The following is a 22,193-nucleotide window of genomic DNA, read 5'->3' on the forward strand; positions in this document are numbered from 1 at the left end:
TAAAAAATAAAAACTAGTACTTAACATTTAGTTTAAAATGAAAACATCTACTTTGACCGAACTTTCATACCATATAAGTTAAAACACAATACCATCTCTTAAGTTGAAATACAAACTTAGCGTCACAAATAATATAAACTAATTTTTAAATGTTGTTTTATTGTAAAATTATGATATAAATTCAGGTAATACCAGTAACTAAGGAGGGCGTCGCCCCGGGCTCAAAAAAAAAGTCTTTGGGCCACCAAAGAAAACAAGAAGGAGCACATGAAAAAAACCTTTTTAAATATAATTAGTAGTATTTTTAATTTTTATTGTAATTAGTCAACTATTTTATTACTTTGGCCATTATCACATTTGCTACGCCACTGGTAAAAAAATATTTTTTTCAATTAATTTAAAAAGGTTTTTTCAATTAATAAAAAAACACTACTTTGCCTTAAATGAGCTTTGTATGTTTATTGGCAATTCTTGCACGTATTGTTGACCATAGTAGAACAGCAAGATCCACACAACCAATTTTCACAGGATTCGCAACGCATCCATAATTGTCGTGGGGCTGATATTTTATCTCCGAAAAAAAATGTCACAAGTTTGATATTTTTTAGAACTCAAAGAACCGTCAATTAATTTTAAAATTATGAACAAGTTTGTTATTCAAAAAAAATACCGTGGTGTGTATCCATCATCAAAATGTAAAATTTACTGGTAAATTTACAGTTCAAGATACCGTTAAATTTTACATTTGCAACACTTATCAACATTTCACAATATTACTGCTAATTGTCTCTTTCGTTGTTTATCCGTGAATGATCGAAGTTAAACTATTTCGAAATTTCTCTAATTTTAATAAAAAAAGTAGTTAATTTTCAAAACTTAATATTTTTTTCGTAAATATAATTAATTTGGTGATTCTTAATAATACAAAGATTAAATATGATCATTTATTTTAATAGTTTGCTTATTTTAGATTTTAATAGTATGCATTTTTTCAAACTATTGTTTTGCTAAATAATTATTTCAACAGATTACATTTAAACGTTTTTTTTTTTTGTAGTTTCATTTTTACGAACTAATTACAAATAATATTTGAGAAAAAAAAAGTTTGTAAAATTTGAGTTATGCATGCTTTTTTTATATTTTTTCTTAAATGACCAAAGTTGCATGTAGGCCGAACTTAGTCGATTTTACGGTATAGAGAATTAAAAATCCATTTTAGTTTTAAAATTACGTTTTAACAAATTTATCATCTTTTTTGCCGTAAAAAAGTAGATCTCCATAAAAAAATCCGGTTGCGCGATGAGTAGATCTGTAGTAGAGAACGCTATGAATCCACTTCATAAGAGTAAATATTTAACAGAATTTCTGTTTTTGCTACACAAATTCTATTTTTGCTACAGGTTCTCGCTTGATGGCTTTTAGTCAAACGTAAGACCTCCTTGTTTATAAAAATAATTGCATCTAAATAGCTTAAATATATAATAAATTATTGGGGGTAAGTATAGTGTCGTTTCAAAACATGATAAATTGACTTTTGCCTTACAGTCGATTCGCCTTTTTATTCAACTCCCAGTTTAATATAAGTTGATAAGCTGCGAAATGTTTGACATTCTTTTAAAAATTTTTGGGTAGTGAGACAAAACCCAATAAAATCATGGGTTTTTCAGTGAAGCATTTCATTTTTCCGAATGAAATACTTCCGTAACATAGTTAAATTGACTCAGCTACAATTTTGAATAAATTTATGAAGCGCAGCGTTTTGACTACTTGTAATCACCATATCTCGTTTAAATGATTTTTCTCTTTTGAATGAAATATATAAATATATAAATAAATAAAAATATATATATATTTATAAATATATATATATATATATATATATATATATATATATATATATATATAACAAATAAAAAGAGAAAGAAAAGCTGAGCTGACTGTAGCAATTGCTTCACTCGCTAGAGCCTGGATCCGCTCCTGTAAATATATATATCTATATATATATATATATATATATATATATATATATATATATATCTATATATATATATATATATATATATATATATATATATATATATATATATATATATATATATATATATATATATATATATATATATATATATATTATGAGTAAAACTAAAAAAATATTTCCATTTGCATGCAAGTTTTGAATTTTTGATGTCTAATGTACCATTTTTCTTTATAATTTAATATTTTGTTTTTACAATTCATTTTTTGAAGCAAAAGTTTAAATTCTTTGTTAGTGAGTCATAAGTATTTTAATTTCTATGAAAATTTAGCAGATTTTCTTAAAGGTTTTATGACTCCTCCTCTCAAAATTGTAGTGTCGCCTTGTATTTTAACTAGAACATTTGCATAAGGATGTAACTCAGGCTGGAACACCTCAGTGCTTGCTTCTTCTAACTCTAAAGAGACTTGATTTGGCTTCAAGAGACTTGAAGTTTTCTTTAAAGCACTTTTACTTGATCGTTTAAATGGGACATTTTTAAAAAACTTCTTTTTACGATTTTTATTTTTTTTATAACACCGGGTTGCTATTGGTAACTTTGTAGATGACATGTAGGAATCTTTTGTTCCTTCAATAATGGGTTGTGTTTCAACTTTGAATCTTCCAATAGTAAATGACCTATTTTCTGTAGCATCTAAAGATTGAGATGTCCATTCGTCAATTGAAGAGAGGTTTATATCATCTTCACTCATTCCATCGAAAGGGTTATCAAGTTTGTCTTGAACACCTTGAAGGGCAGAAAATACAAAAGCTACTAATACGGATATATAATAAGGGGACCATTCATTATTTTTTTTTCTTCCAACAAATACACAATAAGGTGACAGAACTACTGGAAGTAAAAAAATAAAAACCTTGTTAAAAGCTCGAATAGATCGTGGAGAGCGATACTCGCGTATCACTCTTAAACGTTCAAAGGCCAAACACATGCTGTTTAAAAGAATCAAAGCTCTTGTTACAAGTGACGAGTTTAATGGTAACTTACTAGTTCGTACGCATTCAATAAGTTGATTAGCATCACTAAAATTCTCATACATAACTTTTAAAATAACCTGCCGACGGCTAGATTTTTCAGTTAATAAATATTCTCGAACATAAAACATCATACTTTTTAGCTTTTTGTGAACTGCTTTTATCCAAAATATGTCTAACTGCGAGTCAGCTCTCCAATCACGCATACAAAAAAACCAACACATTCCTGCGGCTTTGAAGTTAGCTAAATCATCTAATACTTTTTCTCTTCTGAGAAAATCAGTGTTAATAGAAAATGCTAATGGAAAAACAATCGGAGAAACAAACAAGTTAACATTAACGTCTATTTCCAAGTTAAAATACTTTGATACAAATACTGCTACAGCGGCGACAGCCATTTGAACAAAAACCATGAAGTTAATATTTTGAATAAAACTTTTTAAAGTGTTAAAAGTGAAGGTATATACTAAAAAATTGCGATAGTAAAAAGGTTTGTTCAAAATTTTTGCCCTACGTTTTTCAGACCATTCTAATATAATTTCACGCCCTTCTTCGTCAACTATATCACAAAAAAGAGAGCCATTTAGTGGTACTTTTCTTTTAGCCATTTCTTTAATCTGTATAGAAAAAAAGTTTGATTATAAAAAAAAAAGAAAAAGAAACAAAACTAGTTTAGGGTCTATTAGTATTATTTATGATAAGCTGCTATAAGTTTCTTAGTTTTAATGTTTTCATTACTTTGTTTACCATAAAAACTCATTAATAATAAGTTACAAGCTTAATTAGAGTAAGCAAATTAGATTGACTAAATTAGTGCTAAATAAACTATTAGTTTAGAATATTTTTTCTTACTTACCAATGTCGTTTATCTGGCAAGACCCAGCGTCGAACCTCATACCTCTTTGTTTTGAGCCAGAACTCTAATCACTGAGTTATAGCAGCTCAAATGACGTTATTGTTATAATAATTTTTTTGTTCATTAGTTTGTTAAATTTTCATTAATGGAGTTGTATTTTTTTACTATTAAACCAAAAGCAACCAAAGTTAAACAAGGCAAAAAAATTAAGTTTAAATAAAGTTATAAAACTGATAACTTTCTAATAATATGATCTTTCTCTTTAACCATATATTTAGCTAATAAGACTGTCGATGGATACCCGGTACCCACCCGTTGGTTACTGCCCGGGTAGCATTATCAAATGATTGGCAACCGTCTTTTAATAAATTTAAGTTTTATTTCATTCATTTTCAAAGTTTAAAATCATTAATCGTAATAAAATAATTCAACATTATTAACCTGGATGCGAAAAAAGTTCTTGAAAATTTGTTAAAAATTTTAATAGTTTCTTTATCACCATCAGAAGTTCTGAAAACATTCAACATAAAGTTCGGAATGTTTATTGAGTTTGTGATTTAGATATCCACTCATTATTCCTGTATGATGGTTATTTTTATAACTATGAACAATGTTTTTTTTTTTTTACGTATACCAGAACTTTTCCATCTTCTTTATTAATTTGTCTCTCGGACAAAACTTTTTCAAAATCTGGAAGATAGAGGATATGGTTATGCTATTTAACGCTTACACCTAAAACTTTATTGGCATCAGACTGTGCTTTCTCAATTGCTGAGCATGTAGTTAATTGATGGTCTACATTTTTGGCATCCGAAACAACGAACATGCTAATATTTCTAAACCTAATTTTGGACTTGTGTAACCTGAACACTTAAAGTAAAATAAAATTTAGATTTATGTGAAAAAGGAACAGTTCTAAATAAATAAAATTTTTGAATAAAAAGATTTTTATGAACTGTTTATAAAAACAACTTTTTGAAAAGTGTTATTTTTTTAACGGATACCCGTACATGACCGTTTGTTCAACGGGTACCCGGGCAAACATTTTCACAACTTTTGACAGCCCTATTAGGCATTTTTATACAAACAGGGCCTTCCCAAGGAGGAGGTGTAGTGGTGTATTGACCCCCTTCAAAAAGCTTATTCAAAAATTAGTTGACAATAATGTGCACATGTCATCGGTAAGTTTGGACTTTTAGTTGGTAGTCGGCATTTTTTTTAGTCCTTAGTCAGCAAAAAATTGATAGCGTCATGAAAAACGTCATCTGTTAACAAACCCGGGTTGGGAGGAAACTTATTGAACATTGCATTTAGTACTTAAGTAACAGACAATATAATATACGAAAATCTATAGAAAAGTATTTCTGTAGAATTGAGAAACAATTTACGATACAAGCAGTAAAACTTTCTTTTTGACCTTTAAAAAGCGTTTTCCGGGTCTAAGTTGCCGTGGCAACGCTCCGAGAGAATTAAAATAGGATTAAAAAAAATTTATTAATAATAATTATCTGGCTGAGATGCATTACTTCGAACTTTTTAAGTTTTAGATAAAGTAAGGTGGTACAAGTAGGCCTTAGGTACATAAACTTCCTCTACTTCTTGTAAAAGGTTAGTTGCTCCAAGAAGATAAAGCGTTCATTTCGAAAATGCTTTTGAAACCAATAAGGTATGACATTATTACTTAAATTTACAAGTAAATTTTGTAATTGTAAAACTATGATAAAAATTAAAAATAATTTTTTAATGAGTGTTTAAAAATGCTTTTAGCTAGTATTAACGTGAGATGTTAAGTCTCTCAATTTTGGAGTTAATGCTTAATTTATATATACGCACAAAGTAAACTTAAACTAAGACAAAGTAAACTAAATACAAAGTACAAAGAAACAAATGTAAAAAAAAATTTTTTTTCAAGGGAGTTCAATTTTTAAAACTTTTATGAAAAAAAACTTAAAACAAAAATAATACTATGTAAATTTTCACTTTTGTTCTGTTCCTGGGTTGAAAGTGTGTTTTCCTAACCCGTTAGGTCTAGAACCAAAAGAAAATCGCTGTTATTCCAGAAAAAATTTTCTTCTGTGACTGGGACAGACAAATACGTTCCATCGTTCCATATTTTGAAATTTCCTGTCCTCAAATTATTATAATTCTTATGCATCATGTGCAATGTTACAGGTTGGTACAGAGGAGAGAAGCGAGTCATGAAGTTTACTATCCCGCGATTTTGGAGAGAGCCAACCAACCACTCAAACAACTGCTACTTCTGCAAACCCAAACCCAAAAAATCATCGCACCGACTAAAATGCCCCTCACATCTTTTATTCGGACATACATTCTTCCATCGCTCCAGTACCGCACAGCCCAATTCTGCCTGTTTCGACTCCTCCTAGGCGGCATCGGCCATCTTCGGGAAGCAGCAGCATGCCAGATAGCGAGACAGATACTGTAGATATGGACTGAAATTCTGCAGATAAAGTTGGGGATAGAAAGCTGTACTTCCATAACCAGAAAGACGTGAAAAATTTAATTAGGGACCTCGGGCGCATTAAATTCAATGCTGAGCTTCTGATATCCAAGCTCAAATATTCGAACTTGTTTGATGATAACGTACAAGTCACGGATCAGAGGAAGCGGCATCAAAGATTCTCCAACTTCTTCAGCCAGCGTGATGGGCAGTACTTCTGCAGCGATGTTACCAGTCTGTTACAGACTGTAGGTATTGTATGTAATCCTATTTAATGGTGCTCGTTCATAGACATTTCATCCCGGAGCTTTAAAGCCGTGTTACTTTATAATGAAAACAATTACCCGTCTCTCCCGATTCAAAGAGAACATTATTTCATTAGGCAATTTGTCACGGCTCTTAACAAAGAGCCAGCAGCATTTTAAAACCTTCAAGATCTTTTTCCAGAGCTGTCCGAGGCTACGGTTAGGGTTGTCATATTCGTTGAACCACAGATCAAGAAAGTTATAGAATGTGATGACTTCGCAAATCAGGACGGATAGAGCGGCTTGGAGCAGTTTTGTTGCAGTTGTTCAGAGCTTCCTAGGTAATCACAAAGCTGAAAACTATGTGGAGTTAATGCAGACTTTCATAAAGAGTTACACCAAAATGGGATGCAGTATGTTTCTGAAAGTTCATATCCTTGATTTGCATTTTGGCAAATACAAGGAGAACATGGACGCTTACTCCGAGGAGCAAAGCGAGCGCTTTCATTAAGGTATATTGGACTTTGAAATTCGTTATCAAGGACAGTATAACGAAAACATGATGGACAACGTTTGGGTGCTACTTCAAGTGGTTTACAGTACAATCGTAAATCTAGAAAATTTAAATATTTCTGAATCTTGTTGAGTGGTTTGCCTATTCTTTGCAAAAAATGTTTTTACCTGACCATACTGACGAAAATGAAAAAAAGTTGTCCTATTTTCACAGAAAAACGAGCTTTCTTCGTGCTGTTGCCGTGTAAGTAAAGTTTGTGCTTAATGAAGTCATTTTTTCACATACTTTAGACATTAGCAATTAAAATACAACACTCAAGAGCCGAGAACAAAATTATGTTACATAGTGTAACTATTTATTCATATATATATATATTTATATATATATATATATATATATATATATATATATATATATATATATATATATATATATATATATATATATATATATATATATATATATATATATATATATATATACCAACTCTCGTAGTTGGCAATTATTTATAAATTGCTATAAAATTACAAGAAATAAAAAATTTTCTTTTTTATATGCTTTTTACAACACCTCAGCATGTCTCAAATTTTATTATTCTCAAATTTATCTAGTAAAAGTATTTTAACTTGATCTTACAAATAAAAATTAATTGTATAACTGTTTTAAACTTTGTATTTATGCTTACAATACAAAGCTTAAACCAAGGCCTTATACAATCATGACAATTAGAGATAACTGCCATTGATATGCACTTTTATACCATACAAGCAGAATGGATAGATTTTGTTCTCTCTATCATCTATCGATTAGAACTTCCTGTAGAGGTGGCCTGTCGCTATCATATATTTGAGATGGTGTTGGTGTACGCCTGAAGTGTTTGTTTAGGATAGCCTTGTACTAGATTGCATGTTCACATGTTTAAAAAACTACGTGATAAATGAATTACAGTTCAATTATACAAGAGCTGTGTTTTTAAAAAGTATAAAATTAGATGATTTTAATCCAGTCCCTCGAGGAAAAGTTATTTAAGGTCACTGCTTTAAAGCTTGCCAAAATTAATAATGTTTTGCACTTTTTTTTACGCTAAATGATAATGGCTTTAAGATATTCCATTTAATTTTTGGCTTAAAAACCCATCATTCAAGGAAATCAAAAACTGTGCAAATAACTTATGCATTTTTTCGCCGAAGATTTGTATATACTTTAAATACATAGATTTACAAAACATACAAATATAATATTTAGTTAGTATTTATATAATGTTTAATGATTGCTTTGCTTTTTGTTAGAAAGTACTTACAAATTTATTGTTCTTTGAAGGAGAAGATTCTTGGGTTTGGAGCAACAATATCTGATCCTAATTTTGATTAAAAATTATTTTTATTTATCTAACGAGCATCCTTGTCGCAATGGTTAAAGTAATGGCATCAAAACCAAAAGGTTTGAGTTTTAATGTCTGCTCTGGTTACGTTTGCCACATTGATAGTAAAGGCGATATAAACTTCCTAGTTAAATATTTTTTCCGCGGTGCTCCGTGACTTGGCCGTTATATTTCTTGGAGCACCTATATAACCAATAAAGAATGTTTTAGTTATTATTTAAATCCATATTAACAACTTGATCTACAAAATGATGCTGCGTTTTTTTCCATCAAAACATACAACAACTCTCCGGTAAATGATATTGAGATTGCAACCATACCAAAATAACTTACTCCATTTGAACAATTTTTTGGTAGCTGCTTTCGGTTAGTAATTTTTTGAACATTTGTTTACATTTGATGGAAAAAAGAACCATAAAAAACCAAAAATATCTGTTTGAAAATCACTTTTTCTTAAATATTTTACCTAATATTTTATTCTTTTTACCCTCAGATTTTTAGCAGAAGTTTAATGTAACTATAAAGATTATCAGAGCTTGATCATTATAACATCATAATCAATTACTTCTTCAAACCTAATAAGTTCTAATGCTGAATTTTAACTGAGGAATTTTTCAAGTAAAATATTTTTTATTTTCGATCACCCTATGTTACGTAATGTAACCTATATTATGTAGCGTAACCTATGTTACGGAAGAGGTTGAAATTTGGTTGCTTTGATTTTTAAATACAGTGTCTTATTGATAATTTTTATTTTTATTATGATTATTATTGTGATTATTATTACTACTATTATATATATATATATATATATATATATATATATATATATATATATATATATATATATATATATATATATATATACACACACATATATATATATACACATATATATTTATATAAGTATAATATATTGCTAATATTGTACAGATGCCTATATTGTACTTTTATCATAACTCGTTATTTTAACAACCCACAAGAAATTTTTTAAATCATTACTTATTATTGGTGAATGAAATTAAGGAGTCAACTGTTTTTTTTTTTGTCATCCAACTGCATTAAGGCCAGAGGAAGCTCTTGTTGGTTTATTATTGGAGATTTCTTATTTTAGGGATTTATGACTAAGCGTATTTCACTAAAGAAAGTAGAAAATATGATTTGTTCAGTGTATTTATATTAAAGCATAATTTATCTAAATTCGAAATAACTACCTAGAATTTAAAATACCTTATTATTAGTTGTCAAATTTTTTAATTAACCAATTGTCAGATTAGTTGCGTAAATTGTACCTCAAGGCAGATCCCAAATTGTACCGACTACCATTTTGACCGCTAAAAAACGCGTGCAAAGTTTAACAAATTCCCTTTTAAAAAAATTATAAAATTTGAAATGTCAAAACAGAGATATGGGTCATGGAGAGAAGAGGATATGGAAAAAAGCTATTTTTTCTTATCGTAATAGCGATTTTGGAATTAATGCCGCTTGTTTAAAATCCTAAACCATACTTTAAAAGACATGTGGAACATAAAATTGTATGTGCAAATGACTCAACTACAATTGTTTTTAAAACAGATATAGTATATAATGTTTTACATTATTTAATGTAAAACATTATCATACTATCTTTATTACCTGCCTTCCTCCTCTATTTTAATCCTAGCTAGCCCATTGGTAAGCATTCAATTGAAATAAAAATTGTACGATATTTGGTGATACCTGTTTTTGGCATTTTCAAGAAGAAAAAAAAATTCAAGTTGCATAGAGTTTATTAAATAAAAAGCTTCATTTCATAAAATTATGGACAGTTATGTGTTATGTTATGTTATATCAGAATATTTCCAATTGCTGATTTAACAAAAACCGTTTTAATCAGTTCTTTTAATCCTTTAAATCTAAAATCATAAAATATTTGCGAAGTTGTAAAGTATTTGAAATCAAGAAAGTGGTACAATATTGGATTACAATGGTACAATTATAGATCTTGTTTTCTTAATTGTACTCTTAGCGCTATTTTTTTAATTTGATTCTTCAGAACTTAATGCTTTTTAAATTAAGAGTTTTTTTAACATCTTTACAACAAACAATCCCTAAATTATGAAATACAATTGAATATCCACATTTCAACTCAGTAGATGGCCTACATTTTTTAATTTGGTTTTAGGGGGTACAATATTAGCACTTTACATTATACTTATACATTTAAAAAAATAACAAAATGTTAGAAAAAATTCATTTAAGGTATTGGTAAGGCACTCAGAACCCTGTCACGTTCCCAATATAAAATATACAAAAACAGAAAAAAGATTTATATATATATATATATATATATATATATATATATATATATATATATATATATATATATATATATATATATATATATATATATATATACATATATATATATATATATATAACACATCGCTCAATAAGTCCGTAGGATGACATATAGATGGCAACACAAATACCGAATCCGTATTGTTTTTAGAAAGTACCAACCTTCAAACGATATCTGTCAAAGTTTCATGACAATCGGACCATTATTTACCAAGTTAGTGTGTGAACGATTGAATCAACTTTTGTGAATTGAAAAAAATGGAAAAATCAGAATTTCGTGTGCTCATTAAGCATTGCTTTTTGATGGGAAAAAACACGGTGCAGACCAAACAATGGCTTGATAAGTGTTATTCGGACTCCTCTCCATCGAGGCAAATGGTTGAAAAGTGGTTTGCTGACTTTAAACGTGGTCGTACAAACACCGATGATGCTGAGCGCTCCGGTTGCCCAAATTCGGCAGTTACTGAGGAAAACATCAAAAAAATCCATAAAATCGTCTTATCCGACCGCAAATTGAAATTGAAGGAGATTGCCGAGGCCATAAAGATATCAGAAGGCAGTGTGTTTACAATATTACACGAACATTTGGGTATGAGAAAGCTTTGTTCGAAATGGGTGCCGCGTTTGCTAACACCGAACCAAAAACAACAACGAATCGATGATTCTGAAGCATGTCTGGCACTATTTCACCGAGATAAAAAGGATTTTTTGCGTCGCTACGTCACAATAGATGAAACATGGATCCACCATTTCACTCCTGAGTCAAATCGACAGTCGGCTGAGTGGACACAAGCGGGTGAAAGCCGCCCAAAGCGCCCAAAGGCTCAAACTTCTGCTGGCAAAGTTATGGCCTCCATATTTTGGGATAGCCATGGTATATTGTTCATTGATTATCTTGAGAAAGGTAAAACGATCAACAGCGAATATTACATGGCATTATTGGAACGATTGAAGGCTGTAATTGACAAAAAGCGACCGCACATGAAGAAGAAAGAAATTCTCTTTCATCAAGACAATGCACCGTGTCACAAGTCAATGAAAACAATAGTAAAAATGAATGAATTACACTTCGAATTGTTGCCATACTCGCCTGATTTGGTCCCCAGCGATTATTGGCTGTTCTCAGATCTCAAAAGGATGCTCCAGGGAAAGATATTTGGATTGAATGAGGAGGTCATCGCCGAAACTGAAGCATATTTTGAAGGAAAAGATAAATCGTTCTACAAACATGGTATCGAAAAGTTAGAGAAGCGCTGGAATGACTGTATCGCCTTAAAAGGAGACTATGTTGATGAATAAAATCAAATTATGTCAAAATGTTGTTGTTTTATTAGCTATCCTACGGACTTATTGAGCGATGTGTTATATTTAATAGAGAACTATTAGCTATTTTTGTCGCATATATTATATTGGGAATGTAACAGGATTCTGAGTGCCTAACCAACACCTTAAAAGATATTTTTCTACCATGTTATTTTTTTAAAATGTATAAGTATGTATAGCTTTGAATTATTTCGTTTTGTTTTGTTTTTAATCAATTTTCAAAAGAGTTTGTTATTTTTAACTGTAAAGTTAATATCAATATTATTATAAAACATATGCTAAATATTATCATATTGTTCAAAAAAAATTGTCCGTCCTGTTTGTATTAAATATGTCATCATGTAAATATTTTTAAACAAAATCTTGTTAATTGAAAATTTTAAAACTGTTGTATTAATCAGACCATAATCCTTTTTTTTTTAAGTTACTAATCAGATTTACTTTTATTTTCTGAAAAATTAAATGTATAAACCCAAAAACTTCTTTTATTTTTATTTAAAAATCTTCAGTGCCATCATAAATATTAATAATTTAAAATTAATTCAAAATATATCAATATAATTTAAAAAATATCAGGTCATGTTAAAAGATTAGAATAGAGTTTATATCAATAACGGTTTTAATTTCATAATGGTTTAAAAAAAAAATTTTCCTAATGTTTAGAGTTTTTTTTTTTTTTTCGATGAGGTTGATAATAAGTAATCGTAGACGCATCAGCAGTTGGAGCAAAATATTATTACAAACTTCTTGTTAAAAGGTGTTGAATGATAGTTTAATGTTTTAGCACTTTTACATTTTCATTAGTTGACTTACCCAAAACCTACGTATAACTTGTTCTTTCCAAGTCTTGATTAATTAAAATGGTTGATGAAAATGTAATTATGATAAAACTTTTAATAACAAAAAAAAAAAAAAATTAATTATCAAGTTTAAAAACTAAAATATATGTAATTTTTTAAACTTTAATTCGAACCTGAAATTGCTGAACTTAATCTAGATGAATAAATCTTTCTTTGATTTACGGATAGTTTACGACAGTGTCAGCGATTTGAATGACATAAAGTAAATAAAAATCTAAGAAAATTAAACAAAGAGCAAAAGTTTTTTAACATAAACATTGCTAAATCTTTAAGTAAGATGACTAATAATATGAGAGATTACTAATAGTATGTAACTAAAAATTTATTACAAATTTAAAAAAGGTTCTGCATTAAAACAAAGCGAAAAAAAATAAACATAGAAACATTAAACGCAATATATATATATATATATATATATATATATATATATATATATATATATATATATATATATATATATATATATATATATATATATATATATATTAGGGTGATCCAAAAATGACCATAAATTTTTTTTTTTTACGTTTTGTTGTTCTTAAGGTCTAAATGTGTTCATTTATGAAAGAAAACATTGTACCAAAAAAATCAGCCAAATCGGTTAATATTTAGAGGTCGCGCTGGGGCGATCTTTATACCCCTCTAAAATAGGAATTTTCAAAAGTTCAGTAAAATATTGACCTTCGTTATCTGTGCACATTTCGGTTATTTACCGTTCGATTTTAATAAAATAAAAACTCTTATTACGCATAATATTTTTTGTTAAACAACATTTCCTTTTTAAATGCATATTAAAGCGGCAAAATAAATTGCAAACTAAGCCAAATTTCATTATATTTTATTATATTGGTTTATTATATGGTTTAGTTCAGTTAGAGACTTTATCAAGAGTGTTGTGATTCCTGAAATAAAATTACAATAGTTTATCTATTATGCTTGACTAATAATATTAATTACAGTATTTTAAGAAAGTGATATAATTGCGAGTTTCAACGAAACTAATTTTGTTTGGAAATATAGGTGACAACAAAATATATTTTCATTCATACACTGTATTAAAGAAAATTTAAAATGGCTGCAGTCGCAAAGTCAACACGCAGTTCTACAGCAAAATGGTTAATTGGTCAACCAATATCAATGCTTTCCCATCTTAAGCTTCCAACGATTTTGGAAGTGTTAAAATGTTTTTTCTTCCACCATGAGGTGAAAGGATTGAGTATACATAAAAGTTCGGTAACAATTATCAAATTAACTTGTGAAATTTGGGAAAAAGCTAAAATTCCTACAATTCGAAAGGATAATGCAGTTACAAGGCTTGAAAAATTTCATAAAGAATAAACGGATCTATTAAAAGACAGAAATAAGAAATCAGCTGTTGCTAGAAGCAAAGTAACAGACTTTGAAAAGGGAATTAAGAAACTTTTTGATATTGCGCCAACTAATGTTTTTGATTTAATAAAATTGCTGAAGATCGCGATTTCCTCATAGATTAACGAGATAATAAAAACATGGTCTTGGGTTCCATTGATAAAGATGATGCAGAGAAAGAAGAAAATAAAGTTTGCAGAGAGATAAGTTTGGATAAACGTTTGCAAAAAGAAGCGTTAAGGAAACAACGCTCTGAAGAAGTAGTTGTTCTTGAGAATTCAACTTCGCCTTCAAGTTCTGCTAGTAACGATCATGATGATATCGTAGTTTTGAAAGGAAAAGATGATGTTGCAGAAAGCTCCGTTCTGAAAAGGAAGCGTTCTATAAAAAAAATTATTACCCCTGAAGTTGTCGCTTCCTTAGATAGAGGAAAAGTAAGCAATCGTGTGGCAATGCGAACTATAGCAGCTACAATGCAAATTTTAGGAGCTCCCATTGAAGAGTTCTCTATATCTGTTACTACTTTTCATAGGGCAAGAACTGATTATTGTGAAACTCATTACAATGAAACGAAAGAAAATTTCAAACCGGATTTACCTCTCGTAGTTCGATGGGATGGAAATATGATGGCAGACATTGATGGAAGTGGAAATGTTGAGCGTTTGTCAGTTTTAGTAACAGGGCGTGGTGTTGAAAAACTTCTGGGAGTGCCAAAACTTCCTGATTCAAAAGGAGAAGCCATTGCTACTGCATTTGTAGCCTCCCTCCATGAATGGGACGCTTCGAATCTTATTAATAATCTCAATGGCATGTCGTTTGATACCACAGCTAGCAATACTTGAAGAAAAATTAGGAAAAGAATTATTGAATTTAGCTTGTCGTCATCACATTACTGAAATTGTTGCAGGATCTGTGTTTAAAACTTATTTTCCAACAACGTCCGGACCAGATGTTGCTGTTTTCAAACGATTTAAACAAGCCTGGAAGAATATCAAGAAAGATGATTTTAGCCCAACAGTGCAAGATGAAGAAGCTGAAAGATATCTTTCAAACGTCTCGATTGAAAAAAAATTGTCTACAATTAATTTCTTAAAAAAATGTTTGCAAGACTCACAACCACGAGATGATAAAGAACTTCTTGAATTATGTCTAATATATTTAGGAGAGCAACCTCCTAGTGGAATAAGATTTAAAGCACCTGGAGCATTCCATCATGCTTGGTGGATGGCAAAACTTATTTATTCAATTAAAATATGGTTATTTAGAGATCAGTTTAAAATGGTGCAACATAAATTAAAGGCAGTAACAGATATTAGCATGTTTGCTGCGTTAATATATGTTCGACAGTGGTTTACTGCACCACTCAGTGCCTCGGCCCCATTTAATGATTTAGATTTTCTAAAAAATATTGAGGAATATCGTGAAATGAATGAAAATATAGCGACCGCTGCAACCAAGGCAATGAAGCGGCATCTATGGTATTTAAGTAGCATCTATGGTATTTGACTTCAGCGTCAATGCGTAGACAATAATAGGCCATCAAAGAAATTAGCAGATATTACAAATGTAATGAGTAAATCCCTTGAGGACTTTGTAACGTGTAAATCACTTTCATTTTTTAATTTCTTAAATATTGAAGTTTCCTTTCTTGAATAAGATCCTTTAAACTGGAAAAACAATAATTCGTATGCCGACTCTAAAGAAGTAGTGAAGTCTCTTAAAGTTGTGAATGATTGCGCTGAAAGAGGGGTAAAGTAAGTACAAGACTTTAATGCTGTCTTAACAAAAGATGAAGAGCAGCAAAAGTATGTGCTAAATTTAGTTGCAGAAAACAGGGCTGTCTTACCAGATGCAAAAAAATCAACATTGAGTGCTAAACAAACCAGGCGACAATGAGCAGCTGTTGTTGTTTAATGTTGTTTAATGTTGTTTAATAAAAATTATTATGTCTAATAAAAGCTTTATTTTCGTTTTTATTTTATTAAAATCGAACGATAAATAACCGAAATGTGTACAAAAAACGGAGGTCAATATTTTACTGAACTTTTGAAAATTCCAATTTTAGAGGGGTATAAAGATCGCCCCAGCGCGACCTCTAAATATTAACCGATTTGGCTGATTTTTTTGGTACAATGTTTTCTTTCATAAATGAACACATTTAGACCATAGGAATAACAAAAAGTAAAAAAAAGTTTTTTTGGATCACCCTAATATATATATGTATATATATATATATATATATATATATATATATATATATATATATATATATATATATATATATACATATATATATATATATATATATATATATATATAAATATATATATATATATATATATATATATATATATATATATATATATATATATAAATATATATATATATATATATATATATATAAATATATATATGCATTTAAATCCAACGGACTTATTTGACATTTAAGTTTTTATCCAAAAGTGTTCCTTTCATATACGCTATGGATAGTTCTTAAGACCAAAATATTTGTTTTCGTGAATTTTTTATAAAACATGATATCTAGATCTGTAAAAATAGGGACTTTTTATTTTTATTCATTTATTTTCTACAAGACTTTATTTACGAGATAAATAATAATTTTATTTCTGATAATTGCTTAGAATACTCTTCAAGGAAAGACACATGGGAAAGCAAATGTTTCAAACTTTTTTTTCTGAAATAAATTATGTAAAAAATCTTTTTTAGTGCAGAGTTAAGATTTTCTTTCTATTATACTCAGTTACACATTTCAGGAGATACTTGGAAAAATCAGTGTGGGAAGAATCTCGTTTGTACTTATCCCAATGAACCTTAAAGTTCGAGTGCAAGGCTTCTGTTGCCTGCTCACTGAAGAGGCTCAATCCAAATATTTTTGTCTTAATGAACTAAGGTACATAGAAAATCACTGCATGCGCTTTAGGGGCAACTGAAATCGGAAGTTTAATGTAGCTTTGTTGTAATTGAGCAGTCTTGGATTCGTAGTCAGGGTCCAAATTCTGGCCAAAGCAAGTAGTCACAACATCCTTGAATAGCGTAAGTGTTTGAATGAAGCCATGCGCTTTAACAAAATTTTCCATTTCTGAAAGCAGTTATAGTTTGCTCACACCTCTCAAGAGCTTCATGCAGTTATTCTATTGAAATAACCACCATGGAAAGGCTAGATAGGAATGTGAAGTGATGAAGGCCATTCCTTGGCTTTGGGCCAAAGATTGCAAAGAGTTTTGATCAAGTGACTTACCACACCAAGAAGCAAATGAAGTTCCATAGGTAGGATAGCCTCAAGGACGAGCTTGTTATCTGGAAAATTGAGTTATCGCAAGTGAACAACATTTTTGAAGTCCTTTTGATTCTCTTAAATCTCCTCCTGCTCTTGATGAATTCGGATTATTGTCGTCTGATCTCACCAAAAGCTCTCAGGTGGCCACAGTTTTGGAGATTTGGTGGTGAGACATCGCACCAACAACATGGATGCTTGCTGCTGTGAGACTGTATTCCACATAAAATATTTGCCAGCTTGAGATCGCAAGAAATGATGAGAGAATCTTTCTGACATTCTTCTTGAAATTGAATGAGACTCAAAATAGCCTTCACATTATGGTAGCTCTCTGAAGTGTTTTGTGCAAGTTCTATCAGGATTTGTTGCTTTACACTTGTTGCTTTGGTTGAGGGATGAGACATCAGTTTGATAGTTTTCTGAACTGGGCTGTTCGGTGGCGTTTCATTCTCCTCCAAAACAATGTGAGTGTAGCTTACTTTCAGAAAGGAGCCTCCTCCATCAATTCCCAACTTCAAAATGGCAGATTCTGTTAATTTAATGAGAATGCTGAGACTTTGGCAATGAACCACCTGGCATGATTCCTTATATTCTGTCAGAGTTATGCTGCTGACAATAAACTGATCATGAAGCTTTTGGTCAGCTTAAGCAAACTTTAGATGAAAACTTGGCTCCACCAATCTTACAGGACTAATTTGATTCAGGGCTGAGCCAAGTTTTTGCATTCCATTGTTGGACAGTCCTGTATTCTGCTGTATTTTAACCATATTTTCCTTTGTAGGAGGTTCTTTAAAGAGTTGCTGAGTTGATGATGGACCTAAACAAAAAAATCAAAAACTTCAAAATCAATCAAGTGATTAAAATAGATAAAGATTTGAGAATTCAATTTAGAACAAAATATAATAAGAATATTTTTTAAGTAAATTAAATTAGAATCAATTAAATATATTGAAGGACCATTCTTAAATTACTTTAATTTTGCCTCTCCCTATTTAGCCCTATTCAAATATTTGATTGACAAGTTCAAACGTTTTTTGTAATTAAATTAAAAATATTAAATCAGCACAGCATACCTCTTCTCATAGACAACATCTTTCCACTTGATTGACTAAACCTGATGGTTCCATTTGGAGAGGCTTTAGAAGGATTTAGAAGCCAAAACTGCTTATGCATCTTGCTCTGCTCCTATGGGATCTGCAGCTGCAATATTCCTCAGATTTTCATGGCGAGTTCCTAAAGTGCAGTTGTGAGGAAGCCCATGTCTAATAATTGACAAGCACTTTTTGCAACGATTTTCAGCACTTTGAGAAGCCTGCTGTGGAAGTTTGGGCTCTGAGTCTTGGAATTTGCTGAATGGATGCTTTTCTTTTCCCTTGAGCTTGGCAATTTGTCAGAGTAAACACTCACAAACATTAGAAAAACGAGTTGAAGGTTTAATTAAAATTGTCTCAAAGTGGTAAAGTTTTTGGCACAACAGTTGTTTTCCCATCACAAAGCTTTCCAATCTGAGATCAGCATGAGATACAAGTTGCCAAAGGCACTCTCTCATCATTGAAATTGAGATCTCTTTTGGATTTGTTGAAGGATTTTTTATTTGTAGTTTTCGATCAGCTCTTGGTCACCTTTTTTCATGCAAATAACACAAACAGATTTTCTGCATTCTTCATGGTCTTTGCAAACATTGGCATCTTTAAACTTAGCAAATATATTCACAAAAACCTTGTTTACATTTTTCTTTGTTTTGTACAACTGCCTTTTCTGGAAAAAACTCTGGATACGGACACAAGGTTCGAGCTTTCTAAAATGCTCTTGAGTCGACGTAATAAATCAAATTTTGAAAAAAGTTATAAAAATAAGAAAACTTAAATATTTGATTGACAACATTTCTCATTTTATTAATTTTTTTCACAGAGCATGTTTACTGTATGAAATTAGCACTGACAAAGTCCGAATTTAGATCATTAAGTTTATAAATACTTAGAGATAAAAATTTCTATTTGGATGTTAATGAGGGATTTCAAAACACCTCAATATGGACTCCCAGAGACATGTACTATTACCAACTAAAAAGATTTTCATAGGGTGTTTCATTGATAATAGGACCCCAAATCTTCAAACCGTGACAACCTAAATAGCGCACTTTCATGACCAGTTGGTTTTACTTTTTGATGCCAACTTTTTTGTATTTATAGCAATTGCTGTTATTTTTTATAGTATCAACAATGTTAATCTTTTTGAACGGAAGTACGGAAAGACCTTACTTTATTTTAATAAGGAAACTTGGAAAAAGAAAAACATACATGACTGCTTTGATGTAACAATGGGCAGTTATGACGGAGCAGAAATTTGTGAATTTGTTGGACTATATATTTTTAAGTAAAATAATCGATATAAATGATTTAGGTCTTTATCGCGACGATGGTAATACTAATACGTAGAAAATCTGGTCCACAGCTCGATAAAATTAGAAAAGATATTATAAAAATTTTTAAAATATTGGCTTTTAAATCGAAATAAACATAAACTTAAAAATTGTGAATTTTCTTGATGTCACATTTAACCTCTCTGAAAACTCATATAAGCCTTTCAAAAAACCAAACGATGAATTATTGTATATTTATATTAACTCAAATCATCCACCCCAAATTCTAAAACAAATCCCGATTTCAATTAGCAACAGATTAAACCAAAACTCCTCTAATGAAAATGCAACTAAAAGAAAAAAATAATAATTTTAAATTAAACTAGTCTTTCGTAAAAACTGCGCCTGCCTATAATAACATTTCCAAAAAATGTATACTATGTTTACAAGAAAAATTTGAAATTATTACTCATTTAGACCAAGAAAATTTACTGAATAAAAAATCAGAATTAATTTCTAAATGCAGACATGAAAAAAAGTTCCTTTTAAAAAACTATAAAAACAAATGACCAGTCCAAACGTATCCAAATTCATAATTGGGATAAACTGGGAATTGTCATAATTACATAATTAAATATAACAATTCCCAACTTCCTGTGAAATAATATTTTCTATAATTTGAAAATTTTTTAATGTTTAGACATTCTTCCTGATGAACCTACTAATGGAGAAACACTGTGTAGAAGAAAGAAAAAAATAGATAAGTGCTTTAACTAATATATATATATATATATATATATATATATATATATATACATATATATATATATATATATATATATATATATATATATATATATATATATATATATATATATATATATATATATATATATATATATGTATATATATATGTATATATATATATATGTATATGTATATATATATATATATATATATATATATATATATATATATATATATATATATACACACAGAGGCGATTCTATGAATAAAATGGGGGGAAGGGGGTGAATCCTCGAAAAGTACCGACTGGCTTCCAAAAAAAAAAGGTCCTCAAAAAAAAAACTTAACCGACAGAATTTTGTCAAATACCTGACTAGCTGACTAAACTCGTAAAAAAACCGACTATAACTTAAAAATCACCTTCTTCGGGGTGAGGGGTGGGGAGGGGAGGGGAGGGGGTAATAGTGCCTCTGTATATATATATATATATATATATATATATATATATATATATATATATATATATTTTTTTTTTTTTTTTTTTTTTTTTCTGAAAAAAAATTTCTTTTTGAAAATGAAGAAGAAAAAAAGTTAGAAAAGGTATTTTTAGTTTAAAATCAAATATTGTTACTATAATAGACTTTTTACAATTTGACCAGTGCAGTTTGGTCAGCTTGTAATAATATTAACGCCCTGTGCTCTCTGACTAGCAGTGTATCTTGCCTTTTGTCCTCCTTTAATGCGCTACTGATATATCTATCCATTAAATTGATATTCCGCTCTGCTGGGTCATTTGTAACATTTAGAGATTTAACAAACTTACAAAATGATACATAGGAATCATTTTCCTCCAACTTTCCAGCAGCTAAATCTGTTTTCCCGGTAGGAATTTCGTCCTGTATGTCTAGAATAATGAACAGAGCCCAACTTTCCTCAGTAATTAACTCTGTTACCTCAGAGGTAGGTAAAAATTGGACAGCATCAGGTTTACCATTGGGCATAGTGTTGATATCTGGTACCTCAAAGTTCAACAGCTTGTCTAGAACTGCATGCTTCTCTTCAAAATCTGGATCTGCCAGTATTAACACAGCAACCTTTGGGGCAAGATACCAAGAGTGCTGCTGAAAAAATTTCAGAAAAGCGTTGCCAATTTTGACATCAAACTCTTTTGTATAACATAAGCTGACTTGAATGATAGGTAATCATTCTTAACAGTATGTTCTGCTTTGTATGAACGTAAATACCATGGAGCATAAAAAACTGCACATATAAAAGCTGACTTTTCCAGGTGAGGTAACTGATCTTTAGGCAGAAAATCTGTTATAACTGATGTTATAACAATAGCTAAATTGTAAAGACTGTCAGCTATGAAACGAGCATTGTGATTGGCTTCTGGTTGATGAATTTTAAAACCGTTTAGCTTTGGTAATGAGA

General features: G+C 30.0%; 1 protein-coding gene across 2 annotated transcripts in view; it reads right to left on the reverse strand.

The window, feature by feature from the left end:
- Positions 1-2,159: 2,159 nt before the first annotated feature.
- The window catches only part of LOC124819278 (uncharacterized), an 87,582-nt gene continuing 67,548 nt past the window's right edge, over positions 2,160-22,193 (reverse strand). The window contains exons 1-2 of one of the 2 annotated variants that reach the window (XM_065817364.1): positions 13,101-13,195; positions 2,160-3,624 (exon numbers count right to left, since the gene is read on the reverse strand). In XM_065817364.1, coding sequence (XP_065673436.1) covers positions 2,293-3,615 — 1,323 coding nt within the window. In that variant the 5' untranslated portion in view covers positions 3,616-3,624; positions 13,101-13,195 and the 3' untranslated portion in view covers positions 2,160-2,292. Of the gene's footprint in view, positions 3,625-13,100; positions 13,196-22,193 lie in introns of those variants that run through there. The other variant, XM_065817365.1, reaches the window with a different exon arrangement.

This window comes from Hydra vulgaris, chromosome 14 (genome assembly GCF_038396675.1).
Source record: "Hydra vulgaris chromosome 14, alternate assembly HydraT2T_AEP".
In the NCBI taxonomy this organism is placed as follows: Eukaryota; Metazoa; Cnidaria; class Hydrozoa; order Anthoathecata; family Hydridae; genus Hydra; species Hydra vulgaris.